At 51.2% G+C, this 18695-nt stretch overlaps 7 protein-coding genes across 7 annotated transcripts; 4 read left to right on the forward strand and 3 right to left on the reverse strand.

The window, feature by feature from the left end:
- Nucleotides 1-507: 507 nt before the first annotated feature.
- ASPVEDRAFT_23958 (uncharacterized protein) lies at nt 508-1458 on the forward strand (the record flags this gene model as incomplete). Its single annotated transcript, XM_040809612.1, has 3 exons — nt 508-731; nt 792-1197; nt 1219-1458. 3 exons carry the CDS (start codon nt 508-510, stop codon nt 1456-1458), a joined length of 870 nt encoding a protein of 289 aa, XP_040662743.1.
- A 622-nt stretch (nt 1459-2080) lies between these two features.
- ASPVEDRAFT_78726 (putative lipin Smp2) lies at nt 2081-4657 on the reverse strand (the record flags this gene model as incomplete). The annotated part of the gene is made up of 5 exons (XM_040816592.1): nt 2081-3095; nt 3143-4037; nt 4093-4360; nt 4420-4490; nt 4549-4657. 5 exons carry the CDS (start codon nt 4655-4657, stop codon nt 2081-2083), a joined length of 2358 nt encoding a protein of 785 aa, XP_040662744.1.
- Nucleotides 4658-5453: 796 nt separating this feature from the next.
- On the forward strand, nt 5454-8774 carry ASPVEDRAFT_120573 (Fibronectin type III domain protein; the record flags this gene model as incomplete). Its single annotated transcript, XM_040805803.1, has 3 exons — nt 5454-5497; nt 5557-5750; nt 5821-8774. 3 exons carry the CDS (start codon nt 5454-5456, stop codon nt 8772-8774), a joined length of 3192 nt encoding a protein of 1063 aa, XP_040662745.1.
- Nucleotides 8775-9138: 364 nt separating this feature from the next.
- On the forward strand, nt 9139-10435 carry ASPVEDRAFT_78728 (tRNA guanylyltransferase; the record flags this gene model as incomplete). The annotated part of the gene is made up of 8 exons (XM_040816593.1): nt 9139-9152; nt 9209-9298; nt 9393-9524; nt 9587-9631; nt 9703-9878; nt 9928-10016; nt 10063-10167; nt 10217-10435. The coding sequence occupies 8 exons, from the start codon at nt 9139-9141 to the stop codon at nt 10433-10435; spliced, it is 870 nt and encodes a 289-aa protein (XP_040662746.1).
- A 110-nt stretch (nt 10436-10545) lies between these two features.
- ASPVEDRAFT_78729 (uncharacterized protein) lies at nt 10546-11322 on the reverse strand (the record flags this gene model as incomplete). The annotated part of the gene is made up of 1 exon (XM_040816594.1): nt 10546-11322. The coding sequence occupies one exon, from the start codon at nt 11320-11322 to the stop codon at nt 10546-10548; it is 777 nt and encodes a 258-aa protein (XP_040662747.1).
- A 721-nt stretch (nt 11323-12043) lies between these two features.
- ASPVEDRAFT_78730 (WD repeat protein) lies at nt 12044-13647 on the reverse strand (the record flags this gene model as incomplete). The annotated part of the gene is made up of 6 exons (XM_040816595.1): nt 12044-12193; nt 12251-12377; nt 12452-12789; nt 12853-12919; nt 13046-13145; nt 13338-13647. The coding sequence occupies 6 exons, from the start codon at nt 13645-13647 to the stop codon at nt 12044-12046; spliced, it is 1092 nt and encodes a 363-aa protein (XP_040662748.1).
- Nucleotides 13648-16849: 3202 nt separating this feature from the next.
- Nucleotides 16850-18075, forward strand: ASPVEDRAFT_23964 (class I SAM-dependent methyltransferase; the record flags this gene model as incomplete). The annotated part of the gene is made up of 2 exons (XM_040809613.1): nt 16850-16980; nt 17187-18075. The coding sequence occupies 2 exons, from the start codon at nt 16850-16852 to the stop codon at nt 18073-18075; spliced, it is 1020 nt and encodes a 339-aa protein (XP_040662749.1).
- Nucleotides 18076-18695: the final 620 nt, after the last annotated feature.

The raw sequence follows: 18695 nt of genomic DNA on the forward strand, positions 1-18695 counted from the left end.
AGCACACCTGTGACGGGGTTGAAAATAAAAAATAAGGCTTTGATCTATGAATTGACTAGGAGACACCATGATGGTTGATAGCCCTAACTCGGACACTTTTGATATGAGGCCGTAAACAATCTTGGATCCAGGCAGCCACACTGGATTTCAGGGATTTCTGGTAATTACACTATCAGAATAGCCTCGGCTCTTCCTATGAATACAATATACTTACTGGTACCCTTGTTATTCGATCAACTTCTCGTCCTTCGCCTCACGTGAGCGGAGACATCGTGGCAAAGTCTCCGTCCAGAATCTCCAGATCTCCAGCTCTTCAACATCAACATCCAGCCTTGCCATGAGTAATCTCACTGAAGGGAGTTCCAGGGACCGGCGGACCCGGTCTTCCTGTGACGCCTGCAGTATGGAAATCCCGCTCCTCCGTCTCTTCGACCCCGCTAATCATCCACTACAGGATCTCGGAAGGCCAAATGCAGTGGAGAGCGTCCAGCATGTTCATCCTGCCGAATGGCCGGTCGAGCATGTTCTTACTCGTTGTCAATGCCAATGGGTAGACCAAAACGCGGCCGGTCTCGTCTTGGTTCAAATAACGCTATACAGTCTCCTGTTGCTACCGAGCCACGGGCAGCAGGCGATAACCCGGTTTCACCTCCACATTCGGAACATATCCTTGAAAATGTATCGTCTCTTGATGTCGCTTCTCATTTATCTGGATTTGAGCAGTTTCGACGGTAAGTCTAGGTCCAGCACCCAGGGTTAAGGCAAGTCAAGCTCGACTAACTAGTCTCCAGGTTCCATGCCCTCAGTCTTACATTTAGCATGCTGGGCCAGCCAGAAGCAGACCCCTGTGCGTGCTTATCTATACTATATTTACTGCTTGAGCGTATCCGCACAACAACGCGCCCATTTGCAGCTCCTGGCAACATGCTCCTCTTACGGGAATGCATTGGCTCCGCACGAGAAGTATTGATCTGTCCCCACTGCCCCCAGGGGTACCTCTCAAGCATCCAGAATGTATCAATCCTGGGTACTCTATGTCTATGTATTGCAGAATCCTACTCCCGGATCCTCCGCAGCATCGACGAAGAGGAACAGCGTGCATCACGCGCCAATGAACAGAAACAGCTAGAGATTACAAGTTCGGGTTTTGCTCCCACGCAAAACAATAACAGCAATGGCACTCCGACATTGTTCCAGGTTGAGATTACACCAGCGTAGTGGAAAGCTGTAATGCGAAACACTGTCAAGGCAGAGATATTTGGGGTTGATGGCTATCGAGAGAGATGTTTTCTTTCCTTTATTGCGGACTTGGAGGAGCGCCAGAAACGCTGGCATGAGAATCCCTCTGTGCCTGATTTCAATGAAAGCGGTCGCCTTGACGGTGCAGACGAGCATATACCGTTGTGTTTGGCAATTATCAAGGAAGCCAGAAGAATGCTTAACGATTTGGGCCTTTAGATCATGAAATGGCATGTGGTCACCAGCTCAACTCTGGCTGTCTTGTGGCAGATGCAGTAACTAGGGCTTCGGATATCCGGTTTCATAATTCACAAGACGATAACAGCATGTCTTTGCCTAGATCTCTGTCGGAGACTTTACATATGCCAATTAATGAGCAGTGCCATTCGGACTAACCCTGCTCACCTACCCTACATACAGGTAGGTCTACTTGGTATATATCTAGTCGACAGGGTATAAATTCAATCAGTGCCCCGGCAACCGCCTGATCTCTTCGACACAAGCAGTCAAGTCAATCCCGCGGTGTTCGCTGGCAAGATGCAGCTGTCCTCGTTGCGAAATTCGGAGTCTTGAGTCTTTCCTCCACCTTCGACGCTTCAAATGAAAGATGGTTGCATTATTCCTTTATTATCGCTTCTAATGCGTAAAAATACAGTTCTACCCTAGAATCGGTAAAAATAACCAACGCTGATATGCAACCGTTGACGCCCGTTGTGTAGCTCGACAAATCAAAAACACCACCAATGCAAGTAGTCTAACACGTTCTCCCGGTCGTTTCTATAAGCGTGTGAATGTCGCTCGAGATATCGTCACATATGTCGAATATGTTCATGTTTAGTCCTCACCTGCCGGGTGTGGACGGAGTTGAATCCTTTCCGCGGACTGTAACATTGGGTACCACGTTGTCCTTCTCATCTTCCTCGTCTTCTCCCTCAATTTCGCCTTCGACCTCCCCATCAACCTCCCCATCGACTTCCCCTTCGAGACCGCCTTCGAGATCACCTTCAATTTCATCCTCAATTTCATCCTCAATTTCATCCTCAATTTCGCCCTCAATTTCGCCTTCGGAATCTGAAGCGACGCTTTGTGTCTCGCCCTCCTCGTAGGGGTCTGTCGCCTGGGAGATGAAGCTTGCGCCAAGGTCCTCCTCTCCAAGTTCATCGTCCTCAAGCTCCTCTTCATCGCTCAGCCCGGGCTCGTAGTCTTCATCATCTGTATCATCCTCATCATCTGCCTGACTGTCGCCTTCGCTGTCCGTCGTCGAAATATCGTCAAGGTCTCGTGGAACATCCCGCCAATATGTAAAATCGGTATATTCTTCACCACCGGCTTGGACCAGCAAGCTGACTGGCGGGAAAAAGTGATCCACCAGCTCACGCATGGAAACGTAACTGCTCCTATACTTGTTCAAGCTCAGCAGGTCCAACTGAACTTCGGCGTTCGAGTTGATGGTGAAAATCCTACTAGATGGGATGTTCACGGACCGATAGCTGAGAGCGTCTGTAAGCCTGTTACCAAATCCTGCATAAAACGGGTTCTCTTTCCCATTGAAAAGACCCAGAATGTCTCTTAAGCAGGCCATTTTGAAGACTTCGGGCTTCCTTAGATAGATCTCACGTCGCAACGCTGCCATCGTTCGATCAGGACTCATAATAGTAGGTCCTTTTGGAAGTCTGTATCCATCTTGAGAGACACCATAGATGTATGAGCGTGTAGTATCTGCTTGCCCAACGGATCGACTGGTGAGATACATGATGTTGTATCCATTGTTAACAATATCAGTATACAATTTAGCGACTCCAGCATGAGTCCAGTCTCGACCGATCATATTCAAAACATGGCCCAAAGCATCGGACCTGATAGAAATTAGTTGTGTGAAAAAAAGGGACAGAATGCTACTCACTTGGTAATAGTTCCGTCGATATCGGAGATGACAATAGGGATATCTCCACTCCAGAGATACATGTTAGCAGTGCAAGTAGCCTTGTTTACGCTAAAAGACATGTCGTTACTGCCGGGTTTTAGGTCCAACGCCTTGAGCTGGTCGCTTGTGAGGCGTAATGTCTTTGCATAGTTGCGAACCGGTTCCATCGGGTTGGTAATGTGAGGGGGTGAATGCGGCGGCGTTGGGAATCCAGGCTGGACATCAGACTGTGTACGGTGGTGCCGTATATGGAAGGAAGGGTTGCCCAGGGAATTGTCGCTATCGCTATGATAGCCAGGGTCGGACATCGCATTCTCGCTCATAGCGGAGCTAGGGCGCATGGCGTTGATCGTTGCTCGGTGGTTTGCTGCCTCTTTAGCTTCTTCGCTACTGTATATCCATAGATTTCCATGCTCATCAGCCCCGATGAGTGCCCCGATATCGTAATTCCCTTCGAGTTCCTCGGCAAGGATTTTGCGCGCAACGACCTCCGCACGAAGGGCATCCTCTTCATTACTCTTATAGCCCGTCATATCAAGCATTAGGTCGCCGCTATCGGTAACACGGGAGGGGATATTCGACGTCGATAGTTTCTGGGACAAGGACATCGCTCGTGAAACAGCCTCTTGGAGAGACACTGGCGGAGGGCTTTGTGATCGTCGGAGTTCGTCAGCGTCTTCAGCCGAGTCGGCTGATGCCGGCCGCTGTAATTGGAAAATCTGGTCAGAAACACCAGGGCCGGTAGAGTATGGTCCAGTCGGCAAAATTCCATCTGAAAGCGCACGATCTAACTTTGGCTCGGCACCGAAGGAACTCCGAGGAGACCTGCCCAAAGTAGATTCATCCGGGGACTGCGACAGAGGAGTCTCCAGGCCTAAACACAAATAAGTATGGGAGCGGGTATAATGAGCAACGCAGGGTCAGCGTACCCAAGTCACTGGTCGCCCGACCCCCCCTAGATACAAGCGGGGGGTGAACTGCTCCTTTTGACTGGTCGAGGTCCAAGTATTCCGGTTCTTGAAGAGAAGGCAAGTTTTCGTCGCTGTTCATCTTTGGACTCGACATTGGCGATATCAGAGGCGATGTCTGCATCGAGGCGGGAATTTCTTCCGACGTCTCAAAAACAAAAAAGGCCTCCCCGCCCTCCCCCAGCTTCATTGCATAGTCTTGTTTGACGCCATTGACTTTGAATTCCACCTTCACATGGGTTAGCCACACTAAGTAGCCTCAGCAACAGTATCACGGATCTATGGTACCTTCTTTTCGTATGGTCGGAGCAGCGAGAACTTGCCGAATCGGACGTGGAACGGCGAACACGCAAGGGTGCCTATAAACCACAAAATCAGCCAAATAGATAATAAACACCGAGCCTATCACAAACAAACCATCTTCTTGCTCGATGACAATCACATCGATGGCTCCGCTCAAAGTGGCTGGGTTGATCGAGTTCCACGTCTTTGAGACGGAGCCGCTAATACTTCTGACGTACTGCATCCCGCAATATAACGGCGAGCTCCCCTCGCAAAGAATAGAAGGTCGGTCGCAACGAGATGGTAAAATCGCCAGGTGAGGTCAGTGGAGATGAGGACGTGGGAAGTCACAGGCTGGGAAGCAGGAATTGCCGCCTACATTAAACCCATGTGACAAGCCGAGACACATGCCCCGATAGGGAGTGGAGAAAGAATGGAAAAGGCGAAGAATGAGAACGATTCCAGGGATGGTCCACGACTTCAGCTCATAACAGCCGGAGGACAAACGAGCGGAATGAGGTCCGACAGCAATCGAGGGGTTAAAAAGGGCCGCGATAGCCGAATGAGGAGACGATGGGAACGTTGACAGGCCGGGCGTTGAGCGGAGGCAGCTCTCAACAGCCCAACATGCAATCAGCTGGGCTTATCCAACTGCATGCCCGTTATGTCAGCAGCGAGTATTTGGTGAATTATGCAGCACTAATTATAGTCTGCGCTAGTCCGTATCCAGTCAGCCCTGTCGCATGACCTGGACCGAGGCTAGCCCATTTGGAGGGAAAAGCTTAATGAGCGCTACCCTGATACGGTTTAGTGGGACAGCTGAGTCAGTTATCACATGATCTCCCCACTGCCACTCCGCAGGGCTCATTTTGTCACGCCTTCCGCAGTTGATTCCGAGATAGCAGACCCTTCGGCGAAGAGACCGGCATCCCGTCCTGCTTGAATTTTGCCCATGGACCGGAGCTGGGATGTATGAGCCATTTTATTTTCCCTTTGACGCCTACCCCAGCGTGGTCCCCCGTGTCAGGGTGCGAGGCGTCATGGCTCTCTTTCTAGCAGCCAGCATCCTCTGGGCTCTGTGCTGGTAAGTTCAGCATGCTGCCCCTGTGCTACCAGTTCATGATGAACTAACTCCCTTGGTAGGCTTCTGTACCGTGCATGGCAAGTCTGTCAGACTCCCAACGATCTGTTGATAGAAAAGCTTGGTTTGGACATACCTCCGCCCCCGGAAGTTACTCTCGAGGAAATCACCGCTCGCGCAATACGGATTGCGTGGAAGCAACCCGAATTTCATAACTCTATTCATAAACACATAATTCAGGTTAATGGGTCTAAAGGTAAGCTTCCTCATGCCACTCGCAACCTTATGCGATAAGGAACGTCATTGACCTGGTTGGTTCCTTGCAGTGGGTGAATCCAAACGAGCGGAAACTGCGGTCGAGATTTTGAACCTTATTCCCGGAAGTATATATCACATCTGTGTCCAGTCAATCAGTGCAGCAAACTTTCAGACGCCCAGTGCAGTCATCCATGTGCGCACCAAATCACTTCCTGCCTCCCAGTCTGATCAAAATGTCCCGTCAACCGGCCCTACAATCCGCGCTTCAGTCCCCCGTTCAACCATCGGTCTCCCTACCTCTTCTGCCCCTCTAATGGCCCGCGAACATAGCGGAGGACCTTTGCAGAAACGTTCATCCGTAGGACGCCGCCAGTCCCCTGCATCGGGTACGACAGACGTTTCGCACAGCCATCCAGAGACTCTACCGCACAGCGCCGCAACCTACGACCAAAATGAGGACCTCGCTCGCCTAGCAGATCGACTCAAAAACCTTCAGCATGATAACGATGCCGTGGAAAAGCAAACCACTGATGAAGAGGATGAGCACATTGCGCTTTTGAAGGATCTGGAGAAGCAGCGGGATGAGCTGAAGAAGCGGGTTAAAGAAAAGGATGAGGCCAGCGGAGACCTGAAAAAACACGTCAACAAACTCGAAAGTGTCAATCGGACAGTACAAAGTGAAAAAACAAAGCGTGAGAGGGTTCTTCAGCAGAAAGATGCCGATCGAAGAAAGCGGAAGAAGGACCTTGCGCGGTGGCAAGAACAAATAGTTCGAATAGTTGCGGATGCCGAGCAGGCTAGGGATGAGAAGACACGTCTTGAAGAAGAGGGAAAGCAACGTGAGGATGAAGTGAGAGAGAAGATTGCGAAGGAGCAAGGCGAGATGAAAACCATTGACGACGAAATTCAAGACAAGGGCGGGCGGGTGAAGAAACTTGAGGATGAGAGAAAAGGGCACCCCGAGGCAGATGGAGAAGATGGGAAAGAGTTAGATCGCATTGACAACGAGCGAGCACGACAGTGGGAATTCAAACTTGGCCATCTACAAGCTCGTTACGCGACACTTGTGAACCTCCATACCCAAGCCCAGCAACAGTATCAAGAGGCACAGGAGCGTTTCAAGTGGCTGACCTCACAAAGGGGCAATGCAGGCCCATTCTCTCTACCACCCCTGGAGTTGGATCTACCCAGCGGAGCTACCATTCGCCCACCGCGCCGCCATCGCGGTTCGCTCAACAGCAATGTTTCGTCTCCGATGAATTACTCTTCGCTGGAGCCGTTCCCTACCAGCCTGAATTACAACCCTCCCCCCACTACTAGCTCGCCAACTTTTGCACCAGCCCCGTCTTTCTTCAACATCAACAATGGAATGACCCTTCCTAGCTTGACTAGTCAGCCGGAGAGTTACCACCGCAGAGAGTCTGACTTTTCCATCACCAACCCGCAGATGAGCCCTCGAGCGGACGCCTTACTTCCCTCTGATCTGCTTGGTGATGAAGAATCGCCAGTGTTGCCAAGGCCTATTGTCCGGCCCCGATTCTCAGACCATGAACAGACCACTCCCCAGCATGATACCTTTCCTCCCGGGCCTCCTTCCCCAGAGTCTGCGGGGAGTCGCCCGGGAAGCCATTTGGCTAGTCCTCAGGAAGCACAGCAGCACTCTCAAGATGACAGCGCCGAAACGGTTCCATTGGAGGATGCCAGTGAGGCACCGAAACGTGCCTCAAGACGGCTGTCTGGTTTCTTTAACTTTAACCGACCCCGTGGGAAAACCCTAGCAGAAGAGCCACCTCTTTTGGGGACTCTAAAACAAGGCCAGAGCCAATCATTCCCAAGAGAAATGGATGAAGTAGACCCCATTGGGCCTAGGCGTCGTCGCCTAAGCTACACCAGCGGCTTGGGCAACCCAATGTCCCTACTTCCAAGAAACAATACAACTGGAGCTACCCCAGACAGTTCGTCTGACCATTTGCCGTCCAGACGTACTGCTATCTCTAGTATCTTCTCCTCGAGTAAATTTGGATTTGGAAGCGGTGGTGGTTTGCCCAAGGGCGAGGGCACGGCTCTCAACTCCGGTTACAACCAGTTCAGTCCTAGGCACGATCCTATCGACCCATCGTCGATATTAGGCACGGTCCGACGGGGCTCGTTGTCCCCAAGGCCGTCGTCGACCTTCTCATTTGACAACCAACTGCCGCATCCGTCGACAGATAACCGGCACTTCGGCTGGCCTACTGCTGACAAGTCTGGCCACCGAAGTCCCCTGGCGTTTGACTGGATGTCACCGTCCACGTGGTCCAGAGCTCAATCTCGACGTCCGTCTACTACTCAATATGGCTCCTCAGGTCATCTTCCCCTAGGTTTCTCTGGCGAGCCGGATCTCATTGAAGACTCATCCTTTGAGAGGCAAGGGCGGCCATTACAGGCTCCAATTGGTACACGGCCATCGTCGTCTCATCGGCCGATAACTCCGAAATTGAACCCAGCGGCGCCTACGTTCAGAACCATATTCAAGAAATCGGACAAGAAGGACGGTAAAGATAAGGGTGAGAGTAACGAAGACGCAGACGCATCTTTCGATATGGCTTTCAAAGATGGCTCTCCTTCAGATTCCAGAGACTCTCGATCATTGTCGAGCGTTCCTCGAGGTTCGTACGAGTCACTTGAACGTATGCCGTCTGCCGCTTCCGCAGACAACGCCAGCTCGAAGGAATCGTTTATCCAAAAGATCACTCGAAAGAGCAGCACTAGCAAGTTCGGATCCTGGAAGGATCGCTCTGGTCTGTTCTCCAAGAAGGGGGATGCATCGCAGGGCGACATTGATGAGGACGGTGATGGTGAGGTGCACCTCGCGAAGAGCATCGACAGCACTCTGTCCAGCGCGCCTTCACGGAGCAGTCTCAGTTTCTTCAGCCGCAAGTCGAAGAAGTCGGACAAGGCGGCCAGTGAGACGAGCGAGCGGCCGAGCGAACGACACAGCGAGTTCGGTGATGATGAGATTCCAGAGGAAGAAACTGTCTAGCTTTTCTATGCCTGTCACCATTCTTACTATCTTTCCTATCTTTAGTATAGACGAGTACCCTACATTAGACTATACGAATAGGTTTCTTACCCAGCCAGCTTGTTTAGTAAATTCTGTATATAACTTATTTGGACCAACTATTCTATCAATTTCCCATATCTCTCGTTGTTATCCATAGTAGTTGAATATTTGTTGCTCGTACGTGCCAGTGCAGTGACTCAAAGAGAGGTTCCCACGCAGTTTCTCCCCACAATCTCTTCATCTCCCACCAGAACCCACAAGAACATCACCAAGACCCAACAACAACAGGATATGATACTAGCAACCCAAATTTAACAATAAAGACTACTAAATCACCATAAAAATGGCAAATTCAAAGTACCCCACCCTGCCCCTCCTTCCCGCTTCATACATGACTAACAAAGAAACGCCAGGTACGAATACGTCAAAGCCTTCGAGCAACCAGACATCTTGCTCCCAAACACATGGATTGTTGTCCGAATTGACGGACGCGGGTTCCACAAGTCAGTGCCTCTTTATTCCAACAGTCCTGGCTTGATGTTATCGCACGAGAGCGCAGTCGAGGAATGTAGTAGGCCCGTACTTACGCTGCCGCAGACTATCCGATCGATATGCATTCCAGAAACCGAATGACCGGCGCGCGCTGGATCTGATGAATGCTGCCGCTGTAGAGGTCTTGAAGGATCTTCCAGATCTGGCGATCGCTTATGGCGTTAGTGATGAGTATAGGTTTGATTCCGATTTCTCGTCCTGGTTGGTTGGGTTATGGGTATTATGCTGACGATGTCAAGTTTTGTCTTCCATCCTACGTGTGAGCTTTTTGAGAGACGGAGCGCGTATGTTCTCTCCTTCTCTGGTTTTGATTGTTTATTTGGTTATTTGAAGGCTTGAGGCTTACTGGTAACAGGAAACTGGTAACAACCATTGTCTCGACCTTCACAGCACATTATATCTTCCTATGGAGTAAATATTTTGTAAATACGCCGCTGCAGTCACCTTATCTTCCTTCGTTTGATGGGAGGGCGGTCATGTATCCGGCGACCAAGAATTTGCGCGATTATATGAGTTGGAGGCAGGTTGACTGTGAGTTCACCCGCCAGTCTGAGGGATACGGTGTACTGACGGTTCGCAGGTCATATTAATAACCTATATAATACGACGTTCTGGATGATGGTCCTCCGGGGCGGGATGAGCAATACTGATGCTGAGGAGGAGTTGAAGGTGAGTTCTATGGTCAGTTGATATTGGATCGTGCTGACGGTAATAGGGAACCGTGTCGGCAGACAAGAACGAGATCCTGTTCAAGAGATTTGAAATTAATTATAACAACGAAGAGGATATCTATAAGAAAGGGAGTGTGGTTTATCGGCAGGTATGTTAATGTTTCCTTGTACGAGTTTTCTCTACTAACTAGGCCTTAGTACCAATTTGAGGACAGCAGGCCAGGGTCAGAGTCCAAAACACAGAGCGAAGCAGATGCACAAGCCAATATCTCAAAAACGCAGCAAGAGAAACTCCGTAAGCTACGGCGGAAGGCACAGGTAGTGGTTGAGCATGTGGATATCATCAAGGACGAGTTCTGGGAGCGAAGGCCATGGATCTTATCAGGGAAGCCAGGAAAGTTGCCAGCAGAGGCTTAATTGTCATGCTATCATAGATTGATATTAGAAATGCAGGTGGTGATGCGATGGTATACGCCTTTAAACCAAGCCAAATGGGTATCTATAACAGTCCAAGTCTATATATGATTTCACGTCGATTTGCTCTTTTTCGACTTGCGTTTTGAGCTTTCGTCGGATGATTCTCGTTTCTTATCCTTCTTTTTCTCTTTTGAGGATTTGTCTTCCTTTTCCTTTGACTTGTCCTTGTTCTCTTTTTTCTCCTTCAGCGTGTCCAGTTCTGAACCTCCATCCTGGTTGTCTGTCGAGTCCAAATCCATCGAAACTGGCGTAGGATAGTCATCCTCAGGCTTCTTCTCGTTCTTCTTTTCAGCCTTTCTTGCCTTCTTCTCAGCCTTTTCCTCGGCCCTCTTGGCCTTGCTCTCCCTCTTCTCCCTCCTCCGCTCCCTCCGTTCCTCCTTCTCAACTTTCCTTCTCTTCTTCTCCTCCTTCCTCAGCCTCTTCTCCTCCTTCGTCTCATCCACATCCCTCTTCCTCTTCTTCCCCCCATCCTTCTCCTTCTTATCCTGATCTTTATCCTTATTCCCCAAAGTCCCAGGAACAGTCTCCCCCCTAACAAAAAACCGATAAAGCTCACTCGTCAACGCATTCCCCTTCCCCACTGGCCCCTGTCCAGCCCCAGCATCCGCCTGCCCAATCCCCTTCAGCGCATCCTCAAACCCGCGCAACCACCACTGGTTCGTCGGGTCCTTCGTCGTCGTCTTCCCGATACCGCTGTTTCCTGACCGTCGCGCAACGAGGAGCGGCTTTGTCAGGCCTAGGCCGCCGCGCACGCCGGCGCGGTCGGGGTTTAGAGGGTTGCCCGGACCGGACCAGCCGTGGCGGATTAGGTAGGCGTAGGCGTCCATTCTTTTTTTTTTTTTTTTTGTTCCGTTGTGTTGGAGGAGGATGGGCGGGATGGTACGAATCGTAAGAGGTTAGGTTAGGTTAGGCAGGAGCGAAGTATCGTTCGTCGTGGAGTTGGTCTTGGTATGCACATGAGCATGGGAGGTTATCGAGATCGGTTCATTCGATTCTAAACGAAACGTGAAAGACGAAATCCGCTTTAATTGAGATATTATATAAAATTGAAAAAATAAAGAAAGAAGGATAATAAAAGCCAGCGCAGTCCACCGCACCGCACTGCTTCGCTTCGCTTCTTCGAGTGAAGAGTCCGAGATTGTTATCGTCGAAACAAAAAATTTCAGAGAGAGCGGAGAGCGATAAGAGTCCAGTCCAGCCCAGTCCGGCCGCGGATAAAAATGCGCTGTGGGGAGTTTTATTTGCCCGAAATACGATGCTCGGGTTCGAGTCTCGCTGTGGACGTTTATTATTTTATTTTTATTTTTATCACGGATCTGCTTTCCTTCTTTTTAACCTATATTTTGGGTTTCTCTTTTAGTATATTTAACTTTCTGTCTAACTTAGTACAAGTACACAGGTAATACTTTTTTTCTACATGGTTGAGTGATGATTGAGGTTGTAAATATACACATATCCACCTTACAATGGACAGCTTAATATCGTTGTGTACAACATCATTAAAGTGAACCAACAGTATTTTCATATCTCCTCTAAATCTATCATAAACTAATACGGCTTAAACCTAGTCTTTTCCTTCGCCTTCTTCTCCTTCGGCTTCGGCGCGTTCATCTGTGTATCCCCCTCCACATCCTGCTCAGCCTCGGGCTTCCACGCACGCACGAAGCCGTCTTCGCCGCAAGTGAAGACCGATTGGTTCTATAACTGTTAGTGTCGAATTCAAGAACAAAACGGTTGATAAGGTTAAGGGAGTACCTGTCCGTCAACGTATACCGAGCGTACGACTTCCTCGCCGTGACCGCCTGGGAGGCGCCAGAGGTTCTGCTCGTCGAAGCGCCATGAGGGTGCTGGGGCGAGAGGAATTAAATCAAGGCGTTTGTCGCTGTTACAATATTAGTATGCGTATTTTTTCCTGGCCATAATGTAAGTCGAAGAGAAGAACAGGTTATCACGTACATCTTATTCCCCGCAGCAATATACGGTGCTTGACTCCCGACACAGACCTGCGCAATATACTCGCAGTGCAGCGGCTGTCTTAGATCGCCGAACTGGATCGGCTCGGGCTCTTGGGCTTGATCGTCTGGGTCTGTTGCCGGGTGGATGGCAAAGGACTCGTCGTGACTCAGGGCGTAGATGGTGCGCTCGTTGATGAATCCGGCATGGTGCACGGAGCCGTGGTTGATAACTTGCACCAGGGCTTCGTCTTCGTCTGTGACGGTGGTATCGTAGATGTTGACGAGACCGTCCGTGCTTCCTGAGAGGAGGATGTTGTGCCGGTTTGGGTGGTATTGGAGCTGTAGGGTAGCGGTGTTAGGTTGGTGTTTGTTGATATCTTTGTGTTTTTTAGGCTGACATACCTCGGTTACATCGTCGTTGTGGCTCTCCACGTACTGGAGATGCGGCTGGGATGGGGATCTAGCATCCCTGCGTCAGTTAGCAGCTCGTGGAACCCACCACATGCGTAAAGGGCAAAATGTCTAGAGTTGGCCGTCTTATCTCACATCTCGGAGAAGCGGAGGGTGTCTAGACATTGCTGGGTGGGTAACTCACCAGAATGCAACGATTGCCTGGTGGGAGAGAAGTTCCGTCCCAGCTACGATGCTGTTTGTTTCAGAGCAGCTGGCTATCGACAGCACCGGAGCCTGATTTGCTATTTGCAAGTTAGCAAGCTGCATACCCAATTTAGACGTCTGAGCACAGCGACGATCTATCTGGCCAAAGCGAAACAAAGGCTCGCACAACCACCGGGGGTCGAGGACAGAGGCGAAGGAAGCACAGAACTCGACGCAGCCATTGCTTCAAAGAACAGCACAGGGAGAAGCTCGGGAGGCTGAAAACTTACATGATTCGACCACGACAGCGGCGGAATTCTTGCCATGGCGGAGATCCCACAGTTTGACTTTGCCGTCTCGGCCACCGGTGATGACCAGCTGGTTGTTTGCATCATACGTCCGCAACGAGGTGACTCCATCGTCGTGTGTATTGGTGGCCACTAACGACGCATGATTAAGTTTGTTCGCATCGAAAATGCGGAGCGAGTCGTCGGATGAGATGGCGGCAAACTCTGTTCGCGACGACGGCACAATCGAGTAGATGTAGCTGTCCTCTGGCAGAGCAAGCGAAGATGAGCCGGTTTCTTTGAGCGTGTGCATGGTGGCTTGGGCTCTGGGTGTTGTACGAGGTCTCGACCACAGTCTCTACCTCGAGCGGCGGGCCTGGCTATTGGCGGGCTGGCTCACTTGCTTCTTTTGGCTGGACTGGCCCAAATAGGTCTCCCCTGCTCACTGGAACAAGTGCAGACAGCGCGAAAAGAGTATAGTCTGAATGGTGCTCCTTGTTGGGCCGACAATCCTTCCCAGGGAGAGGCAGTGGATATGCGAGTGTTGATGGACCGGCCGCTGCGGGAAATTTTAATCTCCTGCTTTGAACTGTCCCACTGGGGAGATGGGATGGACCTGACGTGGCTAGCCCTGATAGGAAAACGGAAGAAATTTCGCCGCCGTCTGGAAAACCGCGGCTTGCTGCTGCTAAACTATGATTGTTTTCTTTTTCTTTTTTGTTTTTCGCCCTCGTTTCTTGGATGTCGGAAGAATAAAGAGCGGACTTGAGTCGAGGGAGAAGCCAAGACTCGATTGCTGCCTTGTTGTTCAGGCACCATTGCTTTTATAGTAACAGACGCTTGGCCTACGCTCGGAATTCGACAGAATAATGGTCCTAGTTTCGGATTACGCTTTTACTTGGATGTTGAAGGGTCATTTTGATACGCCTGCCAGGCTCTCACTTTTCGCAACCAGGCGAAACTCAACGTCATAGCCAAGGATAGCTCGACGTTCGAAATATGCAGATCATCTGGAAGGCTGCGGCCTGCGGAGTAATTCTCAAACTCCCAAGCCGGGTAATTCAGTGGATGAAAAACGGGTTGGGAACGATTGGCAGTCGTTCAATATCCGACTGAGTAGGTTAGCCCAAGCAAGTTAACCCACCAGGCCCGCTACGAAGTTATAGTGGCCGAGGCTTGGAAGTTTGGGCGGAAGCAGTTGTTGCTTTCTTGCTCGGATTTGCAAGAACGCGTGTTCCTCTGTCGGTGAAATTCATTGGCAGACAACTCAAGCTGTGCTGTCCGTTTACAACGGGCGAGGATGCTGGCCAACGGAATCCTGTGCGGAGTACTCTGGTGACTGGTGACTGGTGTGATATCGCCGGGTGGACTCTGATGTCGACCCTGGTCCGACTATCGGGCAGGATACAGCGGGGAGATTACAACTGCAGGAGCGCAGCAGCTGATGGTCCAATAATGGCCACTTCCTGGTGCTGAGCCCGGCATAGGATTGGTAACTGTTGGCCCTGATCAAGTGAGCTTATTTGGAAAGGGGCCAAAAAAACAAAAGCAATTAAAAATTAAAAAAATTAAAAGAACACTCCAAAAAAATTTGTATAATCTGCAACGTCAACGTCGTGTGGGGCCAAGAAGCATGAGATGGTGATCAATGAGAGACGATGGATATGCTCGCGAATCGCCGAGGAGGCTCGAGTAACAAGTTAGGCATGGGTGCCTTACCGCAGCAGGCGCATTAAATCAGGACGAGAGTTGTCTTGCGTGTTCACCAGGAGTCGGTGAGGACTCGAGTGTTGCTTGATGAGGCCTCCTCACGACATCCAGGAATCAAGCAAGTCGGGGGGCATTCAGCCGTTTACCAGACACCAAGTGCATATGGACGGCGCAGTGTCTTTTCAGCGTTAGTCTCGCAGGCCAAATGGAGGAGGAGGCGGCATTGCTCCCCACCAATGAACCGGGCGACCTGGTATTTGGCCTTTGAAACAAGTGCAGGGGACTGGTGGCTAGAGCTGCGGCCAGCAGTAGACTACAGTAGCCTCTTGGTCCTCGTGGGAAAAGTGTGGGTACGCAGGAGAGCGGCAGGAACCACCAAGTACAACAATCACAATTCACAAACCTTTGTCCAGTGTTGAGAGGCCGTGCGTGTTTCATGACTGAGTATTGTTCGTTTCGGCCTTATTGGAGGCTGCGTTTCGGCCCTCTCGGGTCGTGGAGATGGCGCGATTTGTTGGGAGAACCAGCCCCAGCCACGTTACTGGGGCTGTTTCCCTTTTGGCCGTCAACTCATGTTGCCTGCGCGACAGTGAACCATGGAAACGGCGGAAACGGTGGGAACGGGGGGGGTGTTTGGACTCGTCGATCAGGCGAGAAGAGCGAGAGTGAGAGCAGCCGACGAGGGGAAGGCGCTTAACCAGGGACGCTGATATGGTACCAAACCTTGGGAAGAGGGTTTGTTTCACGTCTGGGATGGACAGGGCTGGGGACTGGATTGGAGAAGAGTCTGGATGGAGAAAGCTGATGAGCAGTGAAAGACTGTGAAGTGAGAACAGACAGAAGAGCCAAAGCGCTGGAACAAAGGGACGACAGACTAACGGACCGCCTCCCGCCCGCAACTCTAACAGCCTAACAGTCCCTCACAAGATGGTTCCAGGAAACGATCGGTTACTACCGTGGTACTCTCTGGGGTCCATCGAATCTGACAGACACCATCACTTAGTCTCCGGCTAGTGTAGACTGTAGACTGTAGACTGTAGACTTTGACTGACTGTAGACCCGCGACTCGACGGGGCCTGATCCCTGCTGCCAGCTTCCCCTGATTCTCTTCCATCTCTCTCCCTCATCCACTGCCACTGCTGCCTCTGCTACTGCCACCTCTGTCAGTCCGCCCCGCCCTCGCGCGCCCGTGGGCCCAACCGGGTCAGCACAGCGGCTGCGACAACCTTAAAGACGGGCCTGTCTTGTCGTGCCTTGATCCTGGACCTCGCTGTTGTTGCTGTCTCGCTGTCTCCGTCCCTCTCGGCGGGTTTCCCTCTGGCGCCCGCACTCTTTACCTTTGCTATCGTCCTACCGTGACCGCTACTCAGAGCCGATCCTTCGCGGGGAGCCTCTTTTAAGCGTTGTCTATAATTGCCTCCTCTCCCGCTGTTGTATTCATGCCCCATTTCTTGTTTTTTTTTACTTCAGCGGGCGTCAATCCTTCAGTTCTCAGCCGCTCCCCCACTCTGATTTTTTCCCCTGCTCTCGTCAGCAACTCTTAGTTCGCTATTGACTTTTGTGTTTCTTGATCCTTCGCGAGCTGTTGAGTCTGCCTTGCCTGTCTGTCTTTCACTGAACCACCCCCCTTTGCCCGCCGAGCGCACACTGCGGGCTTCGGAGAATATCCGTATACTCCTCCACGAGCACTCACTCAGTGCCATCTCCAAACCTGCCCAAGCACCATTGCTGGTCCTCGTTTTCTGCACTCCATTCTTTCGCCTGTGATGTTTGGAAAGGGTCCGGTGGGACCTCGACCCCCCGCCATGACCTCCCCCTCGCCAGCGCAGAATCACTACAGCTACCACTCTCCAACCTCCAGCGAAATGGGTCGGTCAAGGCAGAATTCGGACGCGATGGACATCCAAACTCTTACTGAGCGAGAGCCGGGCGCGAGGTATGGGGCAATTGGCGGGCCCTGGAACAAGAATGGGTCTCCAAGTATGAGCCCCAACTATAGCAAGTATTTCTCTCTTGCCCCTCCGTTTCTTGTGCGTGTTCGATTCAATAAGACGAGAGAAAAAAAAAAAAAAAAACCCTCCTCCCTATGTGAGTGTGGAATTTGGTCCTGGAGAGGCTAATGTGATTCTTCTGTGCTACCAGCAACGGCGAGCGAACCCAATTCCATGAAGAGAACGGCCGCACCTACCATGGCTTCCGCAGGGGCATGTACTTCCTCCCGTGCGACGAGCAAGAGCAGGACCGCCTCGACATCTTCCATAAACTTTTTACGGTAGCGCGCGTATCGGAAAGCCTGATCTACGCACCCCATCCAGGCAACGGCCGATTCTTAGATCTAGGGTGTGGAACTGGTATATGGGCGATCGAAGTAGCAAGCAAATACCCCGACGCCTTCGTCGCCGGCGTGGATCTGGCTCCCATCCAACCCTCGAATCACCCGAAGAACTGCGAGTTCTATTCACCCTTCGACTTCGAGGCCCCCTGGGCGATGGGCGAGGATTCCTGGGACCTCATTCATCTGCAGATGGGCTGCGGCAGTATCATGGGCTGGCCGAACTTGTACCGGAGGATCTTTTCCCACCTTCGCCCAGGTGCCTGGTTCGAGCAGGTCGAAATCGATTTCGAGCCCCGCTGCGATGATCGGTCACTGGACGGGTTGGCCCTGCGCCATTGGTACCAATACCTGAAGCAAGCGACAGCGGAAACCATGCGCCCGATAGCTCATAGCTCTCGCGATACCATCAAATACCTCCAAGACGCCGGTTTCACAGAGATCGACCACCAGATCGTTGGCCTCCCGCTCAACCCGTGGCATCAGGACGAACACGAGAGGAAGGTCGCGCGGTGGTATAATCTAGCCGTCTCAGAGAGCATCGAAAACCTCAGTATAGCCCCGTTTAGTCGCGTCTTCGGCTGGCCCGTGGAGAAAATCCAGCAGCTCGCCTCGGACGTCAAAACCGAAGCATTCAACAAGGAAATCCACGCCTACAACATCCTGCACATATACCAAGCGCGAAAACCGTCGAGATAAACAATCCTATCTCAAACACGATCAACGACAGGTCGGGGGGAGAAAAACGAAGAAGAAAAAAAAAATAAAGGAGGCGCATTCATTGCGACATGACATTGCAACATTGTGGAACGGAAAAAAAAAAGGAGGAATACTGTTTGCAAAGATCTTGCACATATACAACAATATTTCGTGACATGCCAGTCAGAACTAGCTTACTAGCATTACTCGCACATCCCCCTGGTGGGTGACAAAACGGACGGCGATAGAACAACTCGAAATCGCTCCAGTCAGATAGTGCCGACTACCGAACGACTATGAACCGAACCGGTCCTTATTCCTCGCCCGCACGACTGACCGACAGTCAACACCCTTTCCATCCCGTCGAGACGCGTGCGTTGCGTATGATGCCTCGCTTGCCGACCATATCCTATACCCATTCCATCTATCCCGGTTCTAGTCAGATCCTAGCCTAGCTAGTCCAGACAGACAAAGATCGACCGGACGCGTGGGATAACTTATCAGAGGCACCAGGGCTATGGTCAAGGTAGACAGGCGTCTAGACCCCTTTGTTGTGGCTGGAACATTGAACAGGGGCAGCCTAACTAGGCACAGCAGCGAGAGGGCCAGGCAGCGGATGG

The sequence above is a fragment of the Aspergillus versicolor genome (genome assembly GCF_001890125.1).
Source record: "Aspergillus versicolor CBS 583.65 unplaced genomic scaffold ASPVEscaffold_1, whole genome shotgun sequence".
In the NCBI taxonomy this organism is placed as follows: Eukaryota; Fungi; Ascomycota; class Eurotiomycetes; order Eurotiales; family Aspergillaceae; genus Aspergillus; species Aspergillus versicolor.